Source organism: Anomaloglossus baeobatrachus, chromosome 2, assembly GCF_048569485.1.
Source record: "Anomaloglossus baeobatrachus isolate aAnoBae1 chromosome 2, aAnoBae1.hap1, whole genome shotgun sequence".
Classification (NCBI taxonomy): Eukaryota; Metazoa; Chordata; class Amphibia; order Anura; family Aromobatidae; genus Anomaloglossus; species Anomaloglossus baeobatrachus.
The window spans coordinates 232812973-232835887 of record NC_134354.1 but is presented as its reverse complement, the minus strand read 5'-3'; the positions used below and the strand labels follow the sequence as shown (position 1 = coordinate 232835887).

General features: G+C 50.0%; 1 protein-coding gene across 1 annotated transcript in view; it reads left to right on the top strand.

Annotated features, from left to right (window-relative positions):
- Positions 1-2605: 2605 nt before the first annotated feature.
- The window catches only part of PM20D1 (peptidase M20 domain containing 1), a 124667-nt gene continuing 104357 nt past the window's right edge, over positions 2606-22915 (top strand). Inside the window, exon 1 of the mRNA XM_075333685.1 lies at positions 2606-2867. Within this exon, the coding sequence (XP_075189800.1) occupies positions 2672-2867 (196 nt within the window). The 5' untranslated portion in view covers positions 2606-2671. The remainder of the gene's footprint in view (positions 2868-22915) is intronic.

Sequence of the window (22915 nt, the reverse complement as noted above, 5' to 3'; positions counted from 1 at the left end):
TGTAGCGCCCATACGGCTGCGAATGCTGGGGCAAAAGAAGCGCCGATAGCTTCATAGATGGATTTCAACCAGAGCTCCATCTGCCTGTCAGTGGCATCTTTGAGTGAAGCCCCATCTTCCACTGCAAGTATGGATCTAGCTGCCAGTCTGGAGATTGGAGGATCCACTTTGGGACACTGAGCCCAACTTTTGACCACGTCAGGGGGAAAAGGATAACGTGTATCCTTAAGGCGCTTAGAAAAACGCTTATCTGGACAAGCATGGTGATTCTGGACTGCCTCTCTGAAATCAGAGTGGTCCAGAAACATACTCGGTGTACGCTTGGGAAACCTGAAACGGAATTTCTCCTGCTGAGAAGCTGACTCCTCCACCGGAGGAGCTGAGGGAGAAATATCCAACATACGATTGATGGACGCAATAAGGTCGTTCACTATGGCGTCCCCGTCCGGAGTATCAAGATTGAGAGCGGCCTCAGGATCAGAATCCTGATCAGCTGTCTCCGCATCATCAACCAGAGATTCCCCCCTCTGAGACCCTGCACAATATGATGATGTCGAGGGAAAATCTAAGTGAGCTCGCTTAGTCGGTCTGGGGCTGGGGTCTGTGTCAGAACCCTCAGCCTGGGATCCATGAGATACCCCGGGAGGACATTGTTGGTCCAGCTGAGGTGGGCCAGGGAACAAAGATTCAACAGAGTCCCTGTGCTGAGATACCGGCCTGGACTGCAAGGCTTCTAGTATCTTAGCCATAGTCTCAGAGAGTTTTGCAAACTCCGTCCCCGTCACCTGAACAGTGTTAGCAGGTGGCTCCCCCTGGGCCCCTCTTAGCAGAGACTCCGGCTGAGTAAGTGCCACAGGGGCCGAACAGTGCACACAATGAGGGTCAGTGGAACCTGCCGGTAGCGGGGTCGTACATGCGGCGCAGGCAACATAATAAGCCTGTGTTTTGGCACCCCTGCCTTTCGTGGGCGCCATGCTATTATCTTCCCTGAGTAACACAATAGGGTATATAGCCAGAAATCAACTGTGCACCATACAGTGTAAAACATATATACCATAAACATATAATGTTACACTACTGCACAATGGGGCTAGCACCACAGGTGCTGCTTACCACCCGCCTAAAGCGGTTGTGAGGCCACCAGAGTCCCTGCCTGGGTCTCCCAGACTTTGTCCCCCTCTGCTGCGTCCGAGGAGCTGACAGGAATGGCTGCCGGCGTCCTGAGGAGAGGAGGGAGCCGTGGGCGTGACCCAGAAAGTGCGGGAACTGGTGCCCGCACTGTGCACAGTGAGGGGGGTGGAGTATGCAAAGCATGCTCCAGCCCTCAGTGCTGCTCGTTCTGTGCAGCGTCCCGCCCTTCCCCTGCCTGTCAGGGCTGTGGGCGGGAGGAAAGGAAACTAGGCCGCAAAAAGCCGGGGACTCTAGTAATAAACGCGGCCGCCGTAAAAGCGCGGCCGGCGTGAAAGTCCCCGGCGCACTACAAGTCCCAGACGCGCCGCAGTGTTTCCATGGCCGCGGCGGTCAGTGCGGCAGTCCCTATACATAAACACACTCAGCAACGCTGAGTGTGTAATGGCACATATTAACCCGGTCAGCGCCGTGGTCCCCGGTGCACTAGCACACCCAGCAAAGCTGGAGTGTTGCTGTGCGCGGTCCCCACCGGGATACAGAGTACCTCCAAGTAGCAGGGCCATGTCCCTGAACGATACCCGGCTCCTATCCAGCAGGCTCCACAGGAGTTGTGGATGAAGCGCGGTCTCAGTGCCTGGAGACCGATAGGATCCCACTTCCACCAGAGCCCTAAGGGGGATGGGGAAGGAAAAACAGCATGTGGGCTCCAGCCTCCGTACCCGCAATGGATACCTCAACCTTACAACACCACCGACAAGAGTGGGGTGAGAAGGGAGCATGCTGGGGGCTCTATATGGGCCCACTTTTCTTCCATCCGACATGGTCAGCAGCTGCTGCTGACCAATCTGTGGAGCTGTGCGTGCGTGTCTGACCTCCTTCGCACAAAGCAAAAAACTGAGGAGCCCGTGGGAGCACGGGGGGTGTATAGGCAGAAGGGGAGGGGCTTAACACTTTTAAGTGTAATACTTTGTGCGGCCTCCGGAGGCATAGCCTATACACCCAATTGTCTGGGTCTCCCAATGGAGCGACAAAGAAAAAGCGACATGTCATATCGTGAAGCTTATATAAATATGAGAACGTTCTGGCTGATGTGTATGCACAGTCCGGGGCATCTGCTGAACGCCACTTACTGCCAAATGGGCGTGGCTAGGAGCATGGTCACAATTTGTCACACGCCACAGAATTTGTCCCTCTTTGTCTTCTTCAAAAGTTGGGAGGTATGATATATGGTAAATAGTATTATTTACTGTCACTGCTTAGCCTGCGCTGTGCTGAGGTACAGTGTATGTGTATGACAAGTGATTGTAACAAAGCCATAAAATGGCTGCAAATGGAGGTTCTGGTGGCTGCAATCCCTCGCGTGTAGGGTCGCTGTCTCCCATAGGTGGCAGTAGGGCTCCTGTTCTGTGCAAGGTATTTGCATACAGTTCAGTCAGTAGTCACATGGCTCAGGAGTCCGCGTGCACAGAACTACGCGTCCCATGCTGCTTTGCAGCCAGTGCTTGTATGTACTAGCAGATAGGCAGCGTCACAGCTTGGGATGTCGAGAGCCCACTGGAGGGCCATAGGGGGCGCCCTGCTGGGTGTGCTGCTGCTCGCACTGGGCATATTGGTGGCTGCGCTCCTCCTGAGGACGTACACACTGCCCAGCAGACGGGTCACCTGGCAGGGGCCGGGGGCGGCAGAAGTGCAGCTCACACCTGACGAGAGGCTGCAGCTGAAGAGAGCGATAGTGGGTGAGTGATGGAGCCCACAGGTGGCAGGGCGGACCACTAAGGGATATCATGTGTGCGCTGTATGTATGGAGAGTGTCTACATGATTGTATGATGTATGCGCTGTATGTATGGAGAGTGTCTACATGACTGTATGATGTGTGAGCTGTATGTATGGAGAGTGTCTACATGACTGTATGATGTGTGAGCTGTATGTATGGAGAGTGTCTACATGACTGTATGATGTGTGCGCTGTATGTATGGAGAGTGTCTACATGACTGTATGATGTGTGAGCTGTATGTATGGAGAGTGTCTACATGACTGTATGATGGGTGAGCTGTATGTATGGAGAGTGTCTACATGACTGTATGATGGGTGAGCTGTATGTATGGAGAGTGTCTACATGACTGTATGATGGGTGAGCTGTATGTATGGAGAGTGTCTACATGACTGTATGATGGGTGAGCTGTATGTATGGAGAGTGTCTACATGACTGTATGATGGGTGAGCTGTATGTATGGAGAGTGTCTACATGACTGTATGATGTGTGCGCTGTATGTATGGAGAGTGTCTACATGACTGTATGATGTGTGCGCTGTATGTATGGAGAGTGTCTACATGACTGTATGATGTGTGAGCTGTATGTATGGAGAGTGTCTACATGACTGTATGATGTGTGAGCTGTATGTATGGAGAGTGTCTACATGACTGTATGATGTGTGAGCTGTATGTATGGAGAGTGTCTACATGACTGTATGATGTGTGAGCTGTATGTATGGAGAGTGTCTACATGACTGTATGATGTATGCGCTGTATGTATGGACAGTGTCTACATGACTGTATGATGTATGCGCTGTATGTATGGAGAGTGTCTACATGACTGTATGATGTGTGAGCTGTATGTATGGAGAGTGTCTACATGACTGTATGATGTATGCGCTGTATGTATGGAGAGTGTCTACATGACTGTATGATGTGTGAGCTGTATGTATGGAGAGTGTCTACATGACTGTATGATGTGTGAGCTGTATGTATGGAGAGTGTCTACATGACTGTATGATGTGTGCGCTGTATGTATGGACAGTGTCTACATGACTGTATGATGTGTGAGCTGTATGTATGGAGAGTGTCTACATGACTGTATGATGTGTGAGCTGTATGTATGGAGAGTGTCTACATGACTGTATGATGTGTGCGCTGTATGTATGGAGAGTGTCTACATGACTGTATGATGTGTGCGCTGTATGTATGGAGAGTGTCTACATGACTGTATGATGTGTGCGCTGTATGTATGGAGAGTGTCTACATGACTGTATGATGTGTGCGCTGTATGTATGGAGAGTGTCTACATGACTGTATGATGTGTGAGCTGTATACAGTTAGGTCCAGAAATATTTGGACAGTGACACAATTTTCGCGAGTTGGGCTCTGCATGCCACCACATTGGATTTGAAATGAAACCTCTACAACAGAATTCAAGTGCAGATTGTAACGTTTAATTTGAAGGTTTGAACAAAAATATCTGATAGAAATTGTAGGAATTGTACACATTTCTTTACAAACACTCCACATTTTAGGAGGTCAAAAGTAATTGGACAAATAAACCAAACCCAAACAAAATATTTTTATTTTCAATATTTTGTTGCGAATCCTTTGGAGGCAATCACTGCCTTAAGTCTGGAACCCATGGACATCACCAAACGCTGGGTTTCCTCCTTCTTAATGCTTTGCCAGGCCTTTACAGCCGCAGCCTTCAGGTCTTGCTTGTTTGTGGGTCTTTCCGTCTTAAGGTTATGTGCGCACGTTGCTTTTTACCTGCTTTTTACCTGCTTTTTTGCTGCTTTTTCTTCTGCGCTGTTTAATGCCAAAATGGATGTGTTCTTCTATTCAAGCAAAGTCTATGGGAATTTGGGTTTCTTGTTCACACTATGTTGTTCAGAATGCTGCCTTTTTGTGGCAGAACTTTGGTCAAAAACTCAGCTTTTCAAAGAAGCAACATGTCAATTGTTTTTGCCATTTGGGTTTTGCACTGCAAAGCTGAGTTTTTGACCAAAGTTCTGCCACAAAAAGGCAGCATTTTGAACAACATAGTGTGAACAAGAAACCCAAATTCCCATAGACTTTTCTTGAATAGAAGAACACATCCATTTTGGCATTAAACAGCGCAGAAGAAAAAGCAGGTAAAAAGCAACGTGCGCACATACCCTAAGTCTGGATTTTAGCAAGTGAAATGCATGCTCAATTGGGTTAAGATCTGGTGATTGACTTGGCCATTGCAGAATGTTCCACTTTTTTGCACTCATGAACTCCTGGGTAGCTTTGGCTGTATGCTTGGGGTCATTGTCCATCTGTACTATGAAGCGCCGTCCGATCAACTTTGCGGCATTTGGCTGAATCTGGGCTGAAAGTATATCCCGGTACACTTCAGAATTCATCCGGCTACTCTTGTCTGCTGTTATGTCATCAATAAACACAAGTGACCCAGTGCCATTGAAAGCCATGCATGCCCATGCCATCGCGTTGCCTCCACCATGTTTTACAGAGGATGTGGTGTGCCTTGGATCATGTGCCATTCCCTTTCTTCTCCAAACTTTTTTTCTTCCCAGCATTCTGGTACAGGTTGATCTTTGTCTCATCTGTCCATAGAATACTTTTCCAGAACTGAGCTGGCTTCATGAGGTGTTTTTCAGCAAATTTAACTCTGGCCTGTCTATTTTTGGAATTGATGAATGGTTTGCATCTAGATGTGAACCCTTTGTATTTACTTTCATGGAGTCTTCTCTTTACTGTTGACTTAGAGACAGATACACCTACTTCACTGAGAGTGTTCTGGACTTCAGTTGATGTTGTGAACGGGTTCTTCTTCACCAAAGAAAGTATGCAGCGATCATCCACCACTGTTGTCATCCGTGGACGCCCATGCCTTTTTGAGTTCCCAAGCTCACCAGTCAATTCCTTTTTTCTCAGAATGTACCCGACTGTTGATTTTGCTACTCCAAGCATGTCTGCTATCTCTCTGATGGATTTTTTCTTTTTTTTCAGCCTCAGGATGTTCTGCTTTACCTCAATTGAGAGTTCCTTAGACCGCATGTTGTCTGGTCACAGCAACCGCTTCCAAATTCAAAACCACACACCTGTAATCAACCCCAGACCTTTTAACTACTTCATTGATTTCAGGTTAACGAGGGAGACGCCTTCAGAGTTAATTGCAGCCCTTAGAGTCCCTTGTCCAATTACTTTTGGTCCCTTGAAAAAGAGGAGGCTATGCATTACAGAGCTATGATTCCTAAACCCTTTCTCCGATTTGGATGTGAAAGCTCTCATATTGCAGCTGGGAGTGTGCACTTTCAGCCCATATTATATATATAATTGTATTTCTGCACATGTTTTTGTAAACAGCTAAAATAACAAAACTTGTGTCACTGTCCAAATATTTCTGGCCCTGACTGTATATGGAGAGTGTCTACATGACTGTATGATGTGTGAGCTGTATATATGGAGAGTGTCTACATGACTGTATGATGTGTGAGCTGTATATATGGAGAGTGTCTACATGACTGTATGATGTGTGAGCTGTATGTATGGAGAGTGTCTACATGATTGTATGATGTGTAAGCTGTATGTATGGAGAGTGTCTACATGACTGTATGATGTGTGAGCTGTATATATGGAGAGTGTGAGTGTCTACATGATTGTATGATGTGTAAGCTGTATGTATGGAGAGTGTCTACATGATTGTGTGATGTTTGAGCTGTATACAGTGCTGGCCAAAAGTATTGGCACCCCTGCAATTCTGTCAGATAATACTCAGTTTCTTGTTGAAAATGATTGCAATCACAAATTCTTTGGTATTATCTTCATTTAATTTGTCTTCAATGAAAAAAAAAATTGTCATAAAGCCAAATTGGATATAATGCCACACCAAACATAAAAAAGGGGGTGGACAAAAGTATTGGCGCTGTTAGAAAAATCATGTTATGCTTCTCTAATTTGTGTAATTAACAGCACCTGTAACTTACCTGTGGCACCTAACAGGTTTTGGCAATAACTAAATCACACTTGCAGCCAGTTGACTCAACCTCTGTCCTGTGTCCTTGTGTGTACCACATTGAGCATGGAGAAAAGAAAGAAGACCAAAAAACTTTCTGAGGACTTGAGAATCCAAATTGTGAGGAAGCATGAACAATCTCAAGGCTAGAAGTCCATCCCCAAAGACCTGAAAGTTCCTGTGTCTACGGTGCACAGTGTCATCAAGAAGTTTAAAGCCCATGGCACTGTGGCTAACCTCCCTAGATGTGGAAGGAAAAGAAAAATGACGAGAGATTTCAACGCAAGATTGTGCGGATGGTGGATAAAAAACCTCGACTAACATCCAAACAAGTTCAAGCTGCCCTGCAGTCCGAGGGTACAACAGTGTCAACCCTTACTATCCGTCGGCGTCTGAATGAAAAGGGACTGTATGGTAGGATACCCAGGAAGACCTCACTTCTTACCCCGAGACATAAAAAAGCCAGGCTGGAGTTTGCCAAAACTTACCTGAGAAAGCCTAAAACGTTTTGGAAGAATGTTCTCTGGTCAGATGAGACAAAAGTAGAGGTTTTTGGGAAAAGCCATCAACATAGAGTTTACAGGAAAAAAAAAAGAGGCATTCAAAGAAAAGAACACGGTCCCTACAGTCAAACATGGTGGAGGTTCCCTGATGTTTTGGGGTTGCTTTGCTGCCTGGCACTGGACTGCTTGACCGTGTGCATGGCATTATGAAGTCTGAAGATTACCAACAAATTTTGCAGCATAATGTAGGGCCCAGTGTGAGAAAGTTGGGTCTCCCTCAGAGGTCATGGGTCTTCCAGCAGGACAATGACCCAAAACACACTTCAAAAAGCACTAGAAAATGGTTTGAGAGAAAGCACTGGAGACTACTAAAGTGGCCAGCAATGAGTCCAGACCTGAATCCCATAGAACACCTGTGGAGAAATCTCAAAATGGCAGTTTGGAGAAGGCCCCCTTCAAATCTCAGGGACCTGGAGCAGTTTGCCAAAGAAGAATGGTCTAAAATTCCAGCAGAGCATTGTAAGAAACTCATTGATGGTTACCGGAAGCGGTTGTTCGCAGTTATTTTGGCTAAAGGTTGTGCAACCAAGTATTAGGCTAAGGGTGCCAATACTTTTGTCTGGCCCATTTTTGGAGTTTTGTGTGAAATGATCAATGATTTGATTTTTGTTTCATTCTCTGTTGTGCTTTTTCATTGCAAGCAAAATAAATGAAGATTGCAATCACAAATTCTTTGGTATTATCATTTTCAAGGAGAAACTGAGTATTATCTGACAGAATTGCAGGGGTGCCAATACTTTTGGCCAGGACTGTATATGGAGAGTGTCTACATGACTATTATGTGTGAGCTGTATGTATGGAAAGTAAAGAGTAAGAGTATGTCTCTACTTAACTATATGACATGTAAGCTGTATGAATGTATTATATTTCCAGTAGTATACGATGAGTGCACACATCAGAACTAGGGATGAGCAGACCCGTGGAAGTTCGGTGCTGGGGGTTAATCTAGGCTTTGGATATAATTTGGTTCGGGACTTGGACTTGAGCTGAACCCCAATTGAAGTCACTAATTGGGCAGTTCAGGTCTCCACCCAAACCTTGCCAGCCTTAAACAGCTGACTTCTGGGGCAGGTGATCAGGCTATGATATGCTAATGATCGCAGAGCCTAGTCGCAAGGGAGTTATTTCCCCCCAACTAGTCCCGCCCTTTTAGCATGTTAGCACACCAACAGGGGTGTGCAAACATGCTATTCAATGCCCATTATCATTGGTGGGGACGCGTGTACCTGTGGCCATTCTCACCACCTCAGACGCCGGGATTGGGGTCAGTGCTCATGATCAGGTCACCCGCACTTCTGGTCATGCACGTTAGACCTCTCTGAAACCAGGATGCGTTCACCTGGCCTGATAGTGCATATGACTGGAACTGCCGGGCATTCTGATTATGTGCACTGACTTTAAGCCTGGCGTCTGAGGTGGTGACAACGGACATAGGTACGCGCATCGCCACCAATGATGCTCGGCAATGGGCACTGAATAGCATGTTAGCACGCCCCTTTGGCCATGCTTATATGCTAAGAGGCTTGGACTAGTCGGGGATTATAACCTTTGGGACTAGTCCCTGCACTCATTAGCATTAGGCTGGGGCCACACGGGGACTACTGCGATCCCCTTGCATGACACTCGGCTCGTGCTGGCAGTACAGCAGAGCCGAGTGTCATGCGTGTGTCCTTGCAACTGAGGTCCGTTCGTGCGAGCAGACCTCAGCTGCGGGGGGCGGGCCGGCACTCAGGAAGGAGGGAGGGATTTTTCTCCCTCTCTCCTGCGTAGCCGGCTATTGCCATTCTCGCACTGCACTAGCGGTACACCGATGTACCGCGAGTGCAGTGCGATTTTTCTCTCGCCCCATTCACTTGAATGGGTGCGAGAGACAAGAGTCTCGCATTACAGTTGCAGCATGCTGCGATTGTTTTCTCAGTCCAATTAGGGCTGAGAAAATAATCGCTCATGTGTGCTGACACACAGGCTAGAATTGGTCCGAGGGGAATGCGATGTTTTATCGCACTCCACTCGCACTGTTTTTCTCGCCATGTGGCTTAAGCTGGTGTCACACATAACGACGACGACAACGACGTCGCTGCTACGTCACCATTTTCTGTGACGTTGCAGCGACGTCCCGTCGCTGTCGCTGTGTGTGACATCCAGCAACGACCTGGCCCCTGCTGTGAGGTCGCCGGTCGTTGCTGAATGTCCAGCTTCATTTTTTGGTCATCACTCTCCCGCTGTGACACACACATCGCTGTGTGTGACAGCGAGAGAGCGACGAAATGAAGCGATCAGGAGCCGGCACTGGCAGCTGCGGTAAGCTGTAACCAGCGTAAACATCGGGTAACCAAGGGAAGACCTTTCCCTGGTTACCCGATGTTTACGCTGGTTACCAGCCTCCGCTCTTGCTGCCAGTGCCGGCTCCTGCACTGTGACATGTGGCTGCAGTATGCATCGGGTAATTAACCCGATGTATACTGTAGCAAGGAGAGCAAGGAGCCAGCGCTAAGCAGTGCGCGCGGCTCCCTGCTCTCTGCACTGTGACATGTAGCTGCATAGCTGCAGCACACATTGGGTTAATTAACCCGATGTGTACTGTACCTAGGAGAGCAAGGAGCCAGCGCTAAGCACGGCTTCCTGCTCTCTGCACATGTAGCACAGCGACGTTATGATCGCTGCTTCTGCTGTGTTTGACAGCTAAGCAGCGATCATAACAGCGACTTACAAGGTCGCTGTTACGTCACCGAAAATGGTGACGTAACAGCGACGTCGTTGTCGCTGTCGCTTAGTGTGACACCAGCTTTAAGGTCCAGTCACACTAAGCAACTTACCAGCGATCCCAACAACGATAGGGATCGCTGGTAAGTTGCTAGGAGGTTGCTGGTGAGCTGTCACACTGCGACGCTCCAGCGATCCCACCAGCAACCTGACCTGGCAGGGATCGCTGGAGCATGGCTACACGAGTTGCTGGTGAGCTCACCAGCAACCAGTGACCAGCCCCCAGTCTCCTAGTTACAGCACACATCAGGTTAATTAACCCGATGTGTGCTGCAGCTAAATGTGCACAGAGCAGGGAGCAGCGCACAATGCTTAGCGCTGGCTCCTTGCTCTCCTAGTTACAGCACACATCGGGTTAATTACCTGATGTGTGCTGCAGCTACATGTGCACAGAGCTGGAGCCGGCAGCACAGGCAGTGAGAGCGGAGGAGGCTGGTATCAAAGGTAAATATCGGGTAACCAAGGACAGGGCTTCTTGGTTACCCGATGTTTACATTGGTTACCAGCCTCAGCAGAAGCCGGCTCCTGCTGCCTGCACATTTAGTTGTTGCTGTCTCGCTGTCACACACAGCGATCTGTGCTTCACAGCTGGACAGCAACAACTAAAAAATGGCCCAGGACATTCAGCAACAACCAACGACCTCACAGCAGGGGCCAGGTTGTTGCTGGATGTCACACACAGCAACATCGCTAGCAACGTCACAAAAGTTGTTCGTTAGCAGCGATGTTGCTAGCGATGTTGCTTAGTGTGACAGGGCCTTTAGGCCTTAGAAAAAGTATTTCTAAAGTTATTTTATCTTAAGATCTCTTTATCTATGCTAATGTATACAGGGACAGTTAAGGCCCCGTCACACTAAGCAACATCGCTAGCAACATCGCTGGTAACGAACAACTTTTGTGACGTTGCTAGCGATGTTGCTGTGTGTGACATCCAGCAACAACCTGGCCCCTGCTGTGAGGTCGTTGGTTGTTGCTGAATGTCCTGGGCCATTTTTTAGTTGTTGCTGTCCTGCTGTGAAGCACAGATCGCTGTGTGTGACAGCGAGACAGCAACAACTAATGTGCAGTGAGCAGGGAGCCAGCTTCTGCTGAGGCTGGTAACTAATGTAAACATCGGGTAACCAAGAAGCCCTGTCCTTGGTTACCCGATATTTACCTTTGATACCAGCCTCCTCCGCTCTCACTGCCTGTGCTGCCGGCTCCTGCTCTGTGCACAGATAGCTGCAGCACACATCAGGCAATTAACCCGATCTGTGCTGTAACTAGGAGAGCAAGGAGCCAGCGCTAAGCATTGTGCGCTGCTCCCTGCTCTGTGCACATTTAGCTGCAGCACACATCGGGTTAATTAACCTGATGTGTGCTGTAACTAGGAGACTGGGGGCTGGTCACTGGTTGCTGGTGAGCTCACCAGCAACTCGTGTAGCCACGCTCCAGCGATCCCTGCCAGGTCAGGTTGCTGGTGGGATCGCTGGAGCGTCGCAGTGTGACATCTCACCAGCAACCTCCTAGCAACTTACCAGCGATCCCTATCGTTGTTGGGATCGCTGGTAAGTTGCTTAGTGTGACTGGACCTTTAGGCAGGGATTATACACCCAGAACTGCTCATGGTGCTGGGGGCATACTGCACCTGACAGGATCACTTTAAATGTAGTTATGCCAGAAATGTGTCCTTGTAAAACAAGTCCAAATTTTGTTACACAGTCCAGAAAAGGGTGTGGGTAAGCAAAGAGCAAAATGATAAAAACTAGAGCCATTATTGTGGAAAGTATAGTCATTAGGTGATGTTCTCATACTTACAAATTGCAGCAGAAAATCTTCAGTAAAATCCCCCCCAACTCAGCATGAATGAGATTTCATTTACATTTTGAAAACCTAGAAGTAAATCTGCTATGTATTTATAAAGATGAGAAAAACTAAGTATCTTTATGAATTCTTTGATTTTTCGTGTAAATTACAAGGCCTGCTACTGCCTCACGTAACGATCTGAGGTGACTCTCAGGCATCGGCATTTTGCCTCTCTCCAAGGCTAGACTGGCCATCAGGCAAATTCCAAATGAGCTCATCCGGCTGTTGGTCGCATCGGCCTACAGAACAGTTAACAGTATTGGCACCCTGATGACACTGATGTTTACAGCTGTGGTGGAGCACAGAGCCATCAACTTCCTGCTCCACCTTTACTTCTGCAGGCTGCGGGCTACTTCTTCTGGCCTACAGCATGTAGGGGAAATCGGGTGATGCAATTACATCACTTCATCATGGTGCCCTATCACAAGACACAGCGGAAGTGGTGATGATGGCTGTAGCGGGCGGGGTGATTGGATAAGATGAGTATAAGTTTTGTTTCTTTTTTTTTAACTATCATGCGTTCCAGGACTGGGGTCCTTTGCCTCCTTCCAGATCAACAATGTTATAGGTTGAACTCTATGGGTTTATGTATTCTGTCAACCTTAAAACTATTAAGTAGACTCTGCTGGACAGCAGACAAGCAAGTAAGGCTAGTTTCACACTTGCGTTGAACGGTATCCGTTGCATTGCGTTGTGTAACGGATGCAACGGATGTGTTGCATATAGTGGCACAACGGATGCTGCAAAACAACGCAATTCGTTTTGATTTTTTTTTTTTTTTTTACAGTTTTACCAGCGGCAGACTATTGTAAACGATCAGCTGATCGCTCCCTGCAGCCGGCCGCCGGGTGATCAGCTGATCGCTCCCTGCAGCCGGCCGCCGGGTGATCAGCTTATCGCTCCCTGCAGCCGGCCGCCGGGTGATCAGCTTATCGCTCCCTGCAGCCGGCCGCCAGGTGATCAGCTGATCGCTCCCAGTAGCCGGCCGCCGGGTGATCAGCTGATCGCTCCCTGCAGCCGACCGCCGGGTGATCAGCTGAGCGCTTTCACTTGCCGGCGGCCGGGCATGCCGGCGGGCGGGCGCTCAGCTGAGCGCTGTGACCTGCCGGCAGCCGGGCATGCCGGTGGCCGGTCGCTCAGCTGAGCGCTGTCGCTTGCCGACGGCCGGGCGCTCAGCTGAACGTTCGGCCACCGCGAGCCAAAATAAAGTTTGATTTAAAAAAAAAAAAAAAGAGCATGCGCAGTGGAATCCAGAGGATTCCGCTGCTCAAAATAACGTTAGATGCTGCGTTCCTCCCGCTGGGCGGAAGCAACGGAGCGTCACTAGATTTTGTGATGGGTTATTAATCCAGGGAGCTAGTCTGATTGCGGTATGTGGATTCAGTAAGGAATTTTCCCCTAAGGCTAGGTTCACATTTCCATTCAAATGTATCAGTCACAATCCACGGCTATGGTAAACAACTGCATCCGTTGAGCGGATTCCGTTGTGTCCCATAGACTTGTATTAGTGGCGGATTGCGACTGATGACCTTGCATTGCATCCGCTGCGTCGCGGTCAGTCGTTTTTTGACTGCCCGCCGGGTGGGAGCAACACAGAATGTAACGTTTTTCTGGCCGTCAAAATTAATGCGCAGCGCAGGAATCCGTCGCTTTCCGTCAAGCTTGTAATTTTTGTCTATGGTGCTGGATTCCGTCGTAATCCATCTTTCAACGGAATCCAGCGCTGGATTCCGTCATGCTCTACTGAGCATGCCCAGCGTGTTGGGCACACCCACTGGGCTGTCCCAAACACAAACGGATCATGACTTATCCGTCAAAAAACGGACGAATACTGGATGTAACGGACGCAACTGATCAGTTTTTTCACAGGATTCCTGTGAAAGGAATCCTGTGAAAAACACATCCGTTGCGTCAGTTGACATCTAAAAAACAACTGATCCGTTGCTGACAGACCTGACGGATTTAAAACAATGGAAATGTGAACCTAGCCTAAGGCTAAGTTCACACTTCCGTTGTTTTGCATCAGTCACAATCCGTCGCCTAGAGGAATTACGGTATCCTGCAAAATATTTTGCAGGAATCCTGTTTTTCCCCATAGACTTCTATTAGTGACGGATTGCGACTGATGATGCTGCGTTGCATCCGCTGCGTCACGGTCAGTCATTTTTTTAACTGATCGCCGGGCGGGAGCAACGCAGCCTGTAACGTTTTTTGAGCAGCGCGATCCCTAGGATTTTGCTGCGCATGCGCTCTCTGGCTCCCTGCCCCCGTAACCAGGATAAACATTGGGTAACCAAGCAATGCGCTCTGGTTAGTTACCCGATATTTACAGTGGTTACGGGTGCAGGGAGCCAGCGCTAAGCGGTGTATGCTGGTAACCAAGATAAATATCGGGTAACCAAGAAAAAAGTGCTTTGCTTTTACCCGATATTTACCCTTGATACAGTGTGCAAGGAGGCCGACACTTCACCACTCGGCTCCGCCCCCTCCCGCACTCCGCATGTGTACACTCACACTCTCTCACACATACACACACACACACACACACACACACACACACACACACACACACACTCACTTGTCCCCAGCCATGCAGTCCCCACGGCACTGACGTCCACGGCTCCGCCCCCTCGTGCTCCTCCCCCTCCCGCACTCCGCATGTGTACACACACACACACACCTGTCCCCAGCCATGCAAACCGCGGCACTGACGTCCTCAACTCCGCCCCCCCGCACACAACGGAGTCCGACAATGAAATTCTTTTCTTTGTCATCCTTTGTACAACGCATCAGTCACATGCGTCAAGCAACGCATGTGACTGATGCAAAACAACGGAAATGTGAACTTAGCCTAATATGGGACAATTAGCATTTGCCTCATGGGGTTTTTTAACTTCCTCTGGATCAACATTGTAGGTTATAGGATGAAGTATCCATAGCAGTTTGCAAAGTAACTCTAATAAAGCCTTATTGCTTACAAAAAATGAAGGGGTAATCCTCTTCACAGAAGCAGTGAATTTAAAGTTAAAGAATCCACAGCAGATTGCAATGTAATGTGAACAGACTGTAATAAAAGTTCCTAATGCTTACAGCAAATGATGGGTTAAAGGGGTTCTCCACTACTAGGACAATCCCTTCTGATTCCATGCTTCCCCAAGGTAAAATAATAAGGCTTATACTCTCCTCCCGTACTAGTGGTGTCCCATTGATTAACTCGTTTGGACTAAAGATGGGAAGAATGAAGCTGGCACTGATTGGACGTGGGGCATGTGTGATATCGCAATCCTATGTGAGCCCCGGCATCGCGAGCCTGGACACCACTGGAGCCGTGCTGGTACAGGACCTGGGGGAAACGTGGAATGAGAACGGGTTGTCCTAGTAGTGGACAGCTCCTTTCACAGCTTGTGGAGCAGTAGGTACAAACTGTACAAGTCACAGGTGTATAAAAAAGACGATGGCAGCAGAAGACACTGGATAGCAGCAAACTCCAAATGCCATCTGAACACATTAGTCTCAATATTCAGACACCGGAGCGTGTCAAAATGAAACAAATACGGCCTTTGAAGATTGTCGCTGAGGAATGCCAAGTGGAGCACATGGGGTGGTAGTCATAAGGGAAAGAAGTGAAGACAAGACAGCTTCGTAAAACAGCGGTTATTAGGCAGTTTCCTACAGTTCCTTCTACAGTGGGTAAGATTATTCACAACTGGAAAACATTCCAGACAGTTGCTAATCTTCCCAGGGGTGAACTCCTTCATAAATTCATCCTAAGTTCAGACCGTTCCATGCTTAGAGATTCTGCAAAAATCCGAGACCTACACCTCTGACTCTGAAGGCCTCAATTAGCATGCTAAATGTACAAGTAAGGCTAGTTTCACACTCGCGTTTAACGGCATCCGTTGCATTGCGTTGTGTGACGGATGCAATGGATGCGTTGCATATAATGGCACAACAAATGCAACGGATCGTAAAAAACAGCGGAAAGCTTTTTTTTTTCTTTACAGTTTTACCGACAGCAAACTATTGTGAACGATCAGCTGATCACCAGGCTGCCGGGCGCTCAGCTGAGAGCTCTCACATGTCGGCTGCCGGGCGATCAGCTGATTGCTCTCAAAAGCCGGCTGCCGGGCGCTCAGCTGGTCGTTCGGCCACCGAGAGACAAAATAAAGTTTCTGTGATTTAAAAAAAAAATAAATGAGCATGCGCAGTGAAAAAATAAAGGATTCTGCCGCTCAAAAAAACGTTACATGCTGCGTTTCTTCTGCCCGGCGGAAGCAATGCAGCGTCGGCCAGCGGAAGCAACACAGGTACTTCTGTCACAATCCGTCATCCATACAAGTCTATGGGAAACAGCAGAATCCGTTAACGGATTCCGCTGTTTTCCAAAAAGGCGGATTGCGACTGAAGGTAATTAACGCAAGTGTGAAACTAGCCTAAACTTAATTAGCTCCTTCCTGCCACAGCCATTTTTCACCTATCAAATGAAACGTGTTTATGAAGTAACAACTTTGGAATTCTTCCGATTGCAGTGATTCTGAAATTTGTTTTTTTTCTGCGTGACATATCTTCCTCTAAGACTAGGGTCAGAGGACCATGAATTCTTGCAGTTCGCTGTTGTCCACGTAACTATAGATGTGCTGAATGCTGTGACTGTTCTTCACTTACAGATGATTGTTCATCAGCACTGACCCAATGAGTACTAACCTATTTAAAAAAAAAAATAAATTGGATATATATGCCCATTTGACCCTGGTCTAATAGCTGCGGGTGGAGTAGAGCTCCACCCACGGCTGTCAATTTGTGACATCGGCATTTACAGTGCATTTGCAGGGGCGGCGGACGCAGTTCTAACCGCTCATAGGCGCACACACAACGTAATCGCAGGATGTTGAGGAGTTGCTGTGATATTCGGGGGGTCTGCTAAAGACCCCTGTGCTTGTATACACCTGTGAAAGCCAGCCCGTGATTTTTACTATATACAGCAGTACTGTGGAATGAAAAGTACAAATCCTCCTTCCTTTCCCTTATTAAAGGTTAAAGCACCACTACAGCGGGGGGGGTTTTTTTTTCTTTGTCGCTCCATTGGGAGACCCAGACATAGCTTCTGCCTCCGGAGGCCACACAAAGTATTACACTTTTAAAAAAGTGTAACCCCTCCCCTCTGCCTATACACCCTCCCGTGCATCACGGGCTCCTCAGTTTTATGCTTTGTGTGGAAGGAGGCACACATCCACTCATGCATTCTCAGATCAGTTATATCGGTTGGAAGAAAAGAGGACCCCCACGGGGCCCCCGGCATGTTCCCTTCTCACCCCACTATGTCGGCGGTGTTGTTGAGGTACCCATTGCGGGTACAAAGGCCGGAGCCTCATGCCGTTTTCTTTCACCATCCCTTAGTGGCTCTGGGAGAAGTGGGATCCTGACCGGTCATCCATTCACTGGGACCGGGCTCCCTCCGCAGCCCCTGTGGGAATCTGCTGGACAGGAGTCGATTCATCCTCAGGGACCGGGCCCTGCATCTATAAGGTACTCTGTGTCCCCATGGGGACTGTGCAATGGAGCGCCTTCTTCACGGACGCTGCAGCAGCTGCTGATTTGTGAAGACCGGCGGACTTCCGCGCCGACCGCGCCTGCTTGTCGGCCGCGGTCTTAAATTTAGTCCCCGGCTTCATCGCGGCCTAGTAGCAAAAATCCCGCCCCCGGGCCTGCCTGTCAGGGGTAAGGGCGGGACGGCCGGCCTGACGTCGGATGTGAGGGCCGGAGCATCCTGTATGTTTCCTTCCCCCTCACTGATCACTGTGGGGACCCCAGATTCCCGCACTTTTTTAGCACCGCCCACGGCTCCACTCCTCCCCTGAGAGCTCCGGCAGCCATGTTTTTGGCATTCTGCCGGTGGAGGATTATCAGAGAAGAGCTCTGCAGCTCTGGGAGACCTAAGGCAGGGAATCTGGAGGACACACACTCCGCTTTTTAGCGGTCGGTAAGCCACACCGGTCACCCGGTGCTGGTCCCCCCCAGGGTGCCGGAATAGATACGTATTTATATACATATTTCTGTTCGGTCGGGCTGTATACCCCTTCCCATATACCCTCAGTGATCACTCTCCTAGGAGACAACAGCATGTCGTCCACAAGGAGCAAAGGTGCTAAGGCACAGGGTTTTTTTGCGACCTGTATCTCTTGTGGGGCTATGTTACCTGCGGGTTCCACCTACCCTCACTGTGAGCAATGCTCGACCCCTGTTTCACTTTCTCAGCCGGAGCCTCGGTCACTAGCGGACCCCTCGGCTCATGTAGACCCCCTGTCCAGGCGGCAGGGACAGAGTTTGCTGCGTTTGCTGAGAAACTCTCTGAGTCACTTTCACAATCCATGGCTCAGTCTATGGACAAATGGTCTGCCAAGCTGCTAGAAGCTTTGCAGTCCAGACCGGTCCTTACACAGGCCCCGGTCCCCGTTAGCTCGTCGCCTCCAGGCCCCTCTCGGTCCACGCCGCAGCGCGCTCCCAGGTTGGGCCCTAGGTCCCACGCGGAGGACTCCTGCCCGGACCACAGTCCCAGACCGACTAAGCGGGCCCGCTGGGAATCTTCCCCGACTTCTTCACGCTTCTCGGGTTCCCAGCTCGAGGACTCTCTGGAGGACGAGGCGGACGTCGCAGCTCAGGGCTCTGAACCTGACGTTGCCCTCAATCTTGATACACCTGAAGGGGACGCCTTAGTAAATGATCTTATCTCGTCCATCAACCAGGTGTTAGAGCTGTCTCCCCCGCCTCCACCTGTAGAGGAGTTGGCTTCTCAGCAGGAGAAACACCAGTTTCGGTTCCCCAAACGTACACGGAGTGCATTTTTCGATCACTCTAACTTCAGAGATGCTGTCCAGAAGCCCAGAGCGGTTCCGGCAAGCGCTTTACTAAGCGCCTTACTGACACACGTTACCCCTTCCCCTCTGACGTAGTTAAGGGTTGGGCTCAGTGTCCCAAGGTGGATCCTCCAGTCTCTAGATTGGCGGCTAGATCTGTGGTATCGGTGGCAGATGGTTCATCGCTAAAAGATGCCACTGACAGGCAGAGCTCCTGGTGAAATCCATCTATATGAAGCCACGGGCGCGTCGTTTGCCCCGGCCTTTGCAGCCGTGTGGGCACTACAAGCTATCTCAGCTTGTCTGGCTGAGATTAATGCAGTCACACGTAATTCTGCTCCGCAGGTTGCGTCTGACTTCTCAAGCGTCAGCTTTTTCTTCCTACGCCATGAACGCAGTCCTAGACTCTGCTAGCCGTACAGCGGTGGCATCCGCTAATTCTGTGGCAGTCCGCAGGGCCATGTGGCTGCGCGAATGGAAGGCAGACTCTGCCTCCAAGAGGTTCTTGACCGGTTTGCCGTTTTCTGGCGACCGATTGTTTGGCGAACGATTGGATGAGATTATTAAGGAATCCAAGGGAAAGGACTCCTCCTTACCCCAGTCCAAACCTAAGAGACCTCAGCAACGGAAAATCCAATCGAGGTTTCGGTCCTTTCGTCCCTCCGCCAAGTCCCAATCCGCTTCGTCCAGCAGGCCGGAGAAAGGCCAGAGGAACTCCTATGCGTGGCAGTCTAAGTCACGCCCCCAAAAGGCCGCCGGAGGCGCTGCCTCCAAGGCGGCTTCCTCATGACTCTCGGCATCCCCGAACCGCATCCTCGGTCGGTGGCAGGCTCTCCCGCTTTTGCGACGCCTGGTGGCCACATGTTCAAGACCGATGGGTGAGAGACATTCTGTCTCACGGTTACAGAATAGAGTTCAGCTCTCGTCCTCAGACTCGGTTCTTCAGAACCTCTCCGCCCCCCGCTCGGGCCGACGCACTTTTTCAGGCAGTGGACACTCTGAAGACAGGAGTTGTGATCCCTGTTCCCCCTCAGGAACATGGTCGCGGCTTTTACTCCAACTTGTTCGTGGTGCCAAAGAAGGACGGATCATTCCGCCCCGTTCTGGACCTCAAACTGCTCAACAGACATGTGAGAACCAGACGGTTTCGGATGGAATCTCTCCGCTCGGTCATCGCCTCGATGTCACAAGGAGACTTCCTAGCATCGATCGACATCAAGGATGCTTATCTCCATGTGCCGATCGCACCCGAACATCAACGCTTCTTGCGTTTCGCCATCGGGGACGAACACATTCAGTTCGTGGCATTGCCTTTCGGCCTGGCGACAGCCCCACGGGTGTTCACCAAAGTCATGGCATCCGTTGTGGCGGTCCTACACTCTCAGGGCCACTCGGTGATTCCCTACTTAGACGATCTCCTAGTCAGGGCACCTTCTCGGGTGGCGTGTCAACACAGCCTTACAGTCGCTCTGGCGACTCTCCAGCAGTTTGGGTGGATAATCAACTTCCCAAAATCCCAGTTGACACCGACCCAATCACTGACTTACCTCGGGATGGAGTTTCATACACAGTCAGCGGTAGTCAAGCTACCGCGGGACAAACAGCTTTCTCTGCAGGCAGGGGTGCAATCTCTTCTTCGGGGTCAGTCATACCCCTTGAGGCGCCTCATGCACTTCCTGGGGAAGATGGTGGCAGCGATGGAGGCAGTGCCGTTCGCGCAATTCCATCTGCGGCCACTCCAATGGGACATTCTCCGCAAATGGGACAGGAGGTCGACTTCCCTCGACAGGAACGTCTCTCTGTCCCTTGCAACCAAGACGTCTCTTCAGTGGTGGCTCCTTCCCAATTCTCTATCGCAAGGAAAATCCTTCCTACCCCCAACCTGGGCTGTGGTCACCACGGACGCGAGCCTGTCAGGGTGGGGAGCGGTTTTCCTCCACCACAGGGCTCAGGGAACCTGGACTCCGGTAGAGTCCTCCCTTCAGATCAATGTTCTGGAGATAAGGGCAGTGTATCTAGGCTTATTGGCCTTCCATCGGTGGCTGGAGGGCAGACAGATCCGTATACAGTCGGACAACGCCACTGCCGTCTCATACATCAACCATCAGGGCGGCACGCGCAGTCGTCAGGCCTTCCAGGAAGTCAGGCGGATTCTGCAGTGGGTGGAAGCCACAGCCTCCACGATTTCCGCAGTTTACATCCCGGGCGTGGAAAACTGGGAAGCAGATTTTCTCAGTCGTCAGGGCATGGACGCGGGGGAATGGTCTCTTCACCCAGACGTGTTTCGAGAGATCTGTCGCCGCTGGGTAACGCCGGACGTCGATCTTATGGCGTCACAACACAACAACAAGGTCCCGGCCTTCATGGCACGGTCTCAGGATCACAGAGCTCTGGCGGCGGATGCATTAGTTCAGGATTGGTCGCAGTTTCGACTGCCTTATGTATTTCCTCCTCTGGCGATGCTGCCCAGAGTGTTACGCAAGATCAGGTCCGACTGTCGTCGCGCCATTCTCGTCGCTCCAGATTGGCCGAGGCGATCGTGGTACCCGGATCTTTGGCATCTCACGGTGGGTCAACTGTGGGCGCTTCCAGACCGCCCAGACTTGCTGTCACAAGGGCCGTTTTTCCATCTGAATTCTGTGGCCCTCAACCTGACTGTGTGGCCATTGAGTCCTGGCTCCTAGCGTCTTCAGGATTATCTCAGGATGTCATTGCCACTATGAGACAGGCCAGGAAACCAACGTCCGCCAAGATCTATTACAGATCTTGGCGGATCTTCTTATCCTGGTGCTCTGATAATGGTTTTTCTCCCTGGCCGTTTGCCTTACCCACTTTTCTTTCATTCCCTCAATCCGGAATGGACAAGGGTTTGTCACTCGGCTCTCTCAAGGGACAAGTATTGGCGCTCTCCGTATTTTTTCAAAAGTGCCTGGCCAGGCTTCCGCAGGTTCGCACGTTCCTGCAGGGAGTTTGCCACATAGTCCCACCTTACAAGCGTCCGCTGGGACCTTAACAGGGTGCTAACGGCTCTTCAGAAACCACCTTTCGAGCCGCTGCGGGATGTCTCTTTATCACGTCTTTCGCAGAAGGTGGCATTTCTAGTGGCAGTTACATCACTCCGAAGAGTGTCGGAGCTTGCAGCGCTGTCATGCAAAGCCCCCTTCCTGGTTTTTCACCAGGATAAGGTGGTTCTGCGTCCTGTCCCGGAATTTCTCCCTAAGGTGGTATCCCCTTTTCATCTCAATCAGGATATCTCCTTGCCTTCATTTTGCCCTAATCCAATTCACCAATGTGAAAAGGATTTGCACTCTTTGGATCTCGTGAGAGCACTCCGGTTCTACGTGTCTCGCACGGCGCCCCTGCGTCGTTCAGATGCGCTCTTTGTCCTTGTCGCTGGCCAGCGTAAGGGTTCGCAGGCTTCCAAGTCAACCTTGGCTCGGTGGATCAAGGAACCGATTCTTGAAGCCTACCGTTCTTCTGGGCTTCCGCTTCCTTCAGGGCTGAAAGCCCATTCTACCAGAGCCGTGGGTGCGTCCTGGGCATTGCGGCACCGGGCTACGGCTCAGCAGGTGTGTCAGGCAGCTACCTGGTCTAGTCTGCACACTTTCACGAAACACTATCAGGTGCATACCTATGCTTCGGCAGACGCCAGTCTAGGTAGGCGAGTCCTTCAGGCGGTGGTTGCCCACCTGTAAGAGGGGGCCGTTTCGGCTCTTTTTATCGAGGTATTCTTTTACCCACTCAGGGACTGCTTTTGGACGTCCCAATTGTCTGGGTCTCCCAATGGAGCGACAAAGAAGGGAATTTTGTTTACTTACCGTGAATTCCTTTTCTTCTAGCTCCTATTGGGAGACCCAGCACCCGCCCCTGTGCCCTTCGGGCTGGTTGTTCTTTTGTGTACACATGTTGTTCATGTTGAATTGTTCTTTTGGTTCATGGTTCAGTTCTCCGAACATCCTTCGGATTGAATTTACCTTAGACCAATTTATAAGTTTTT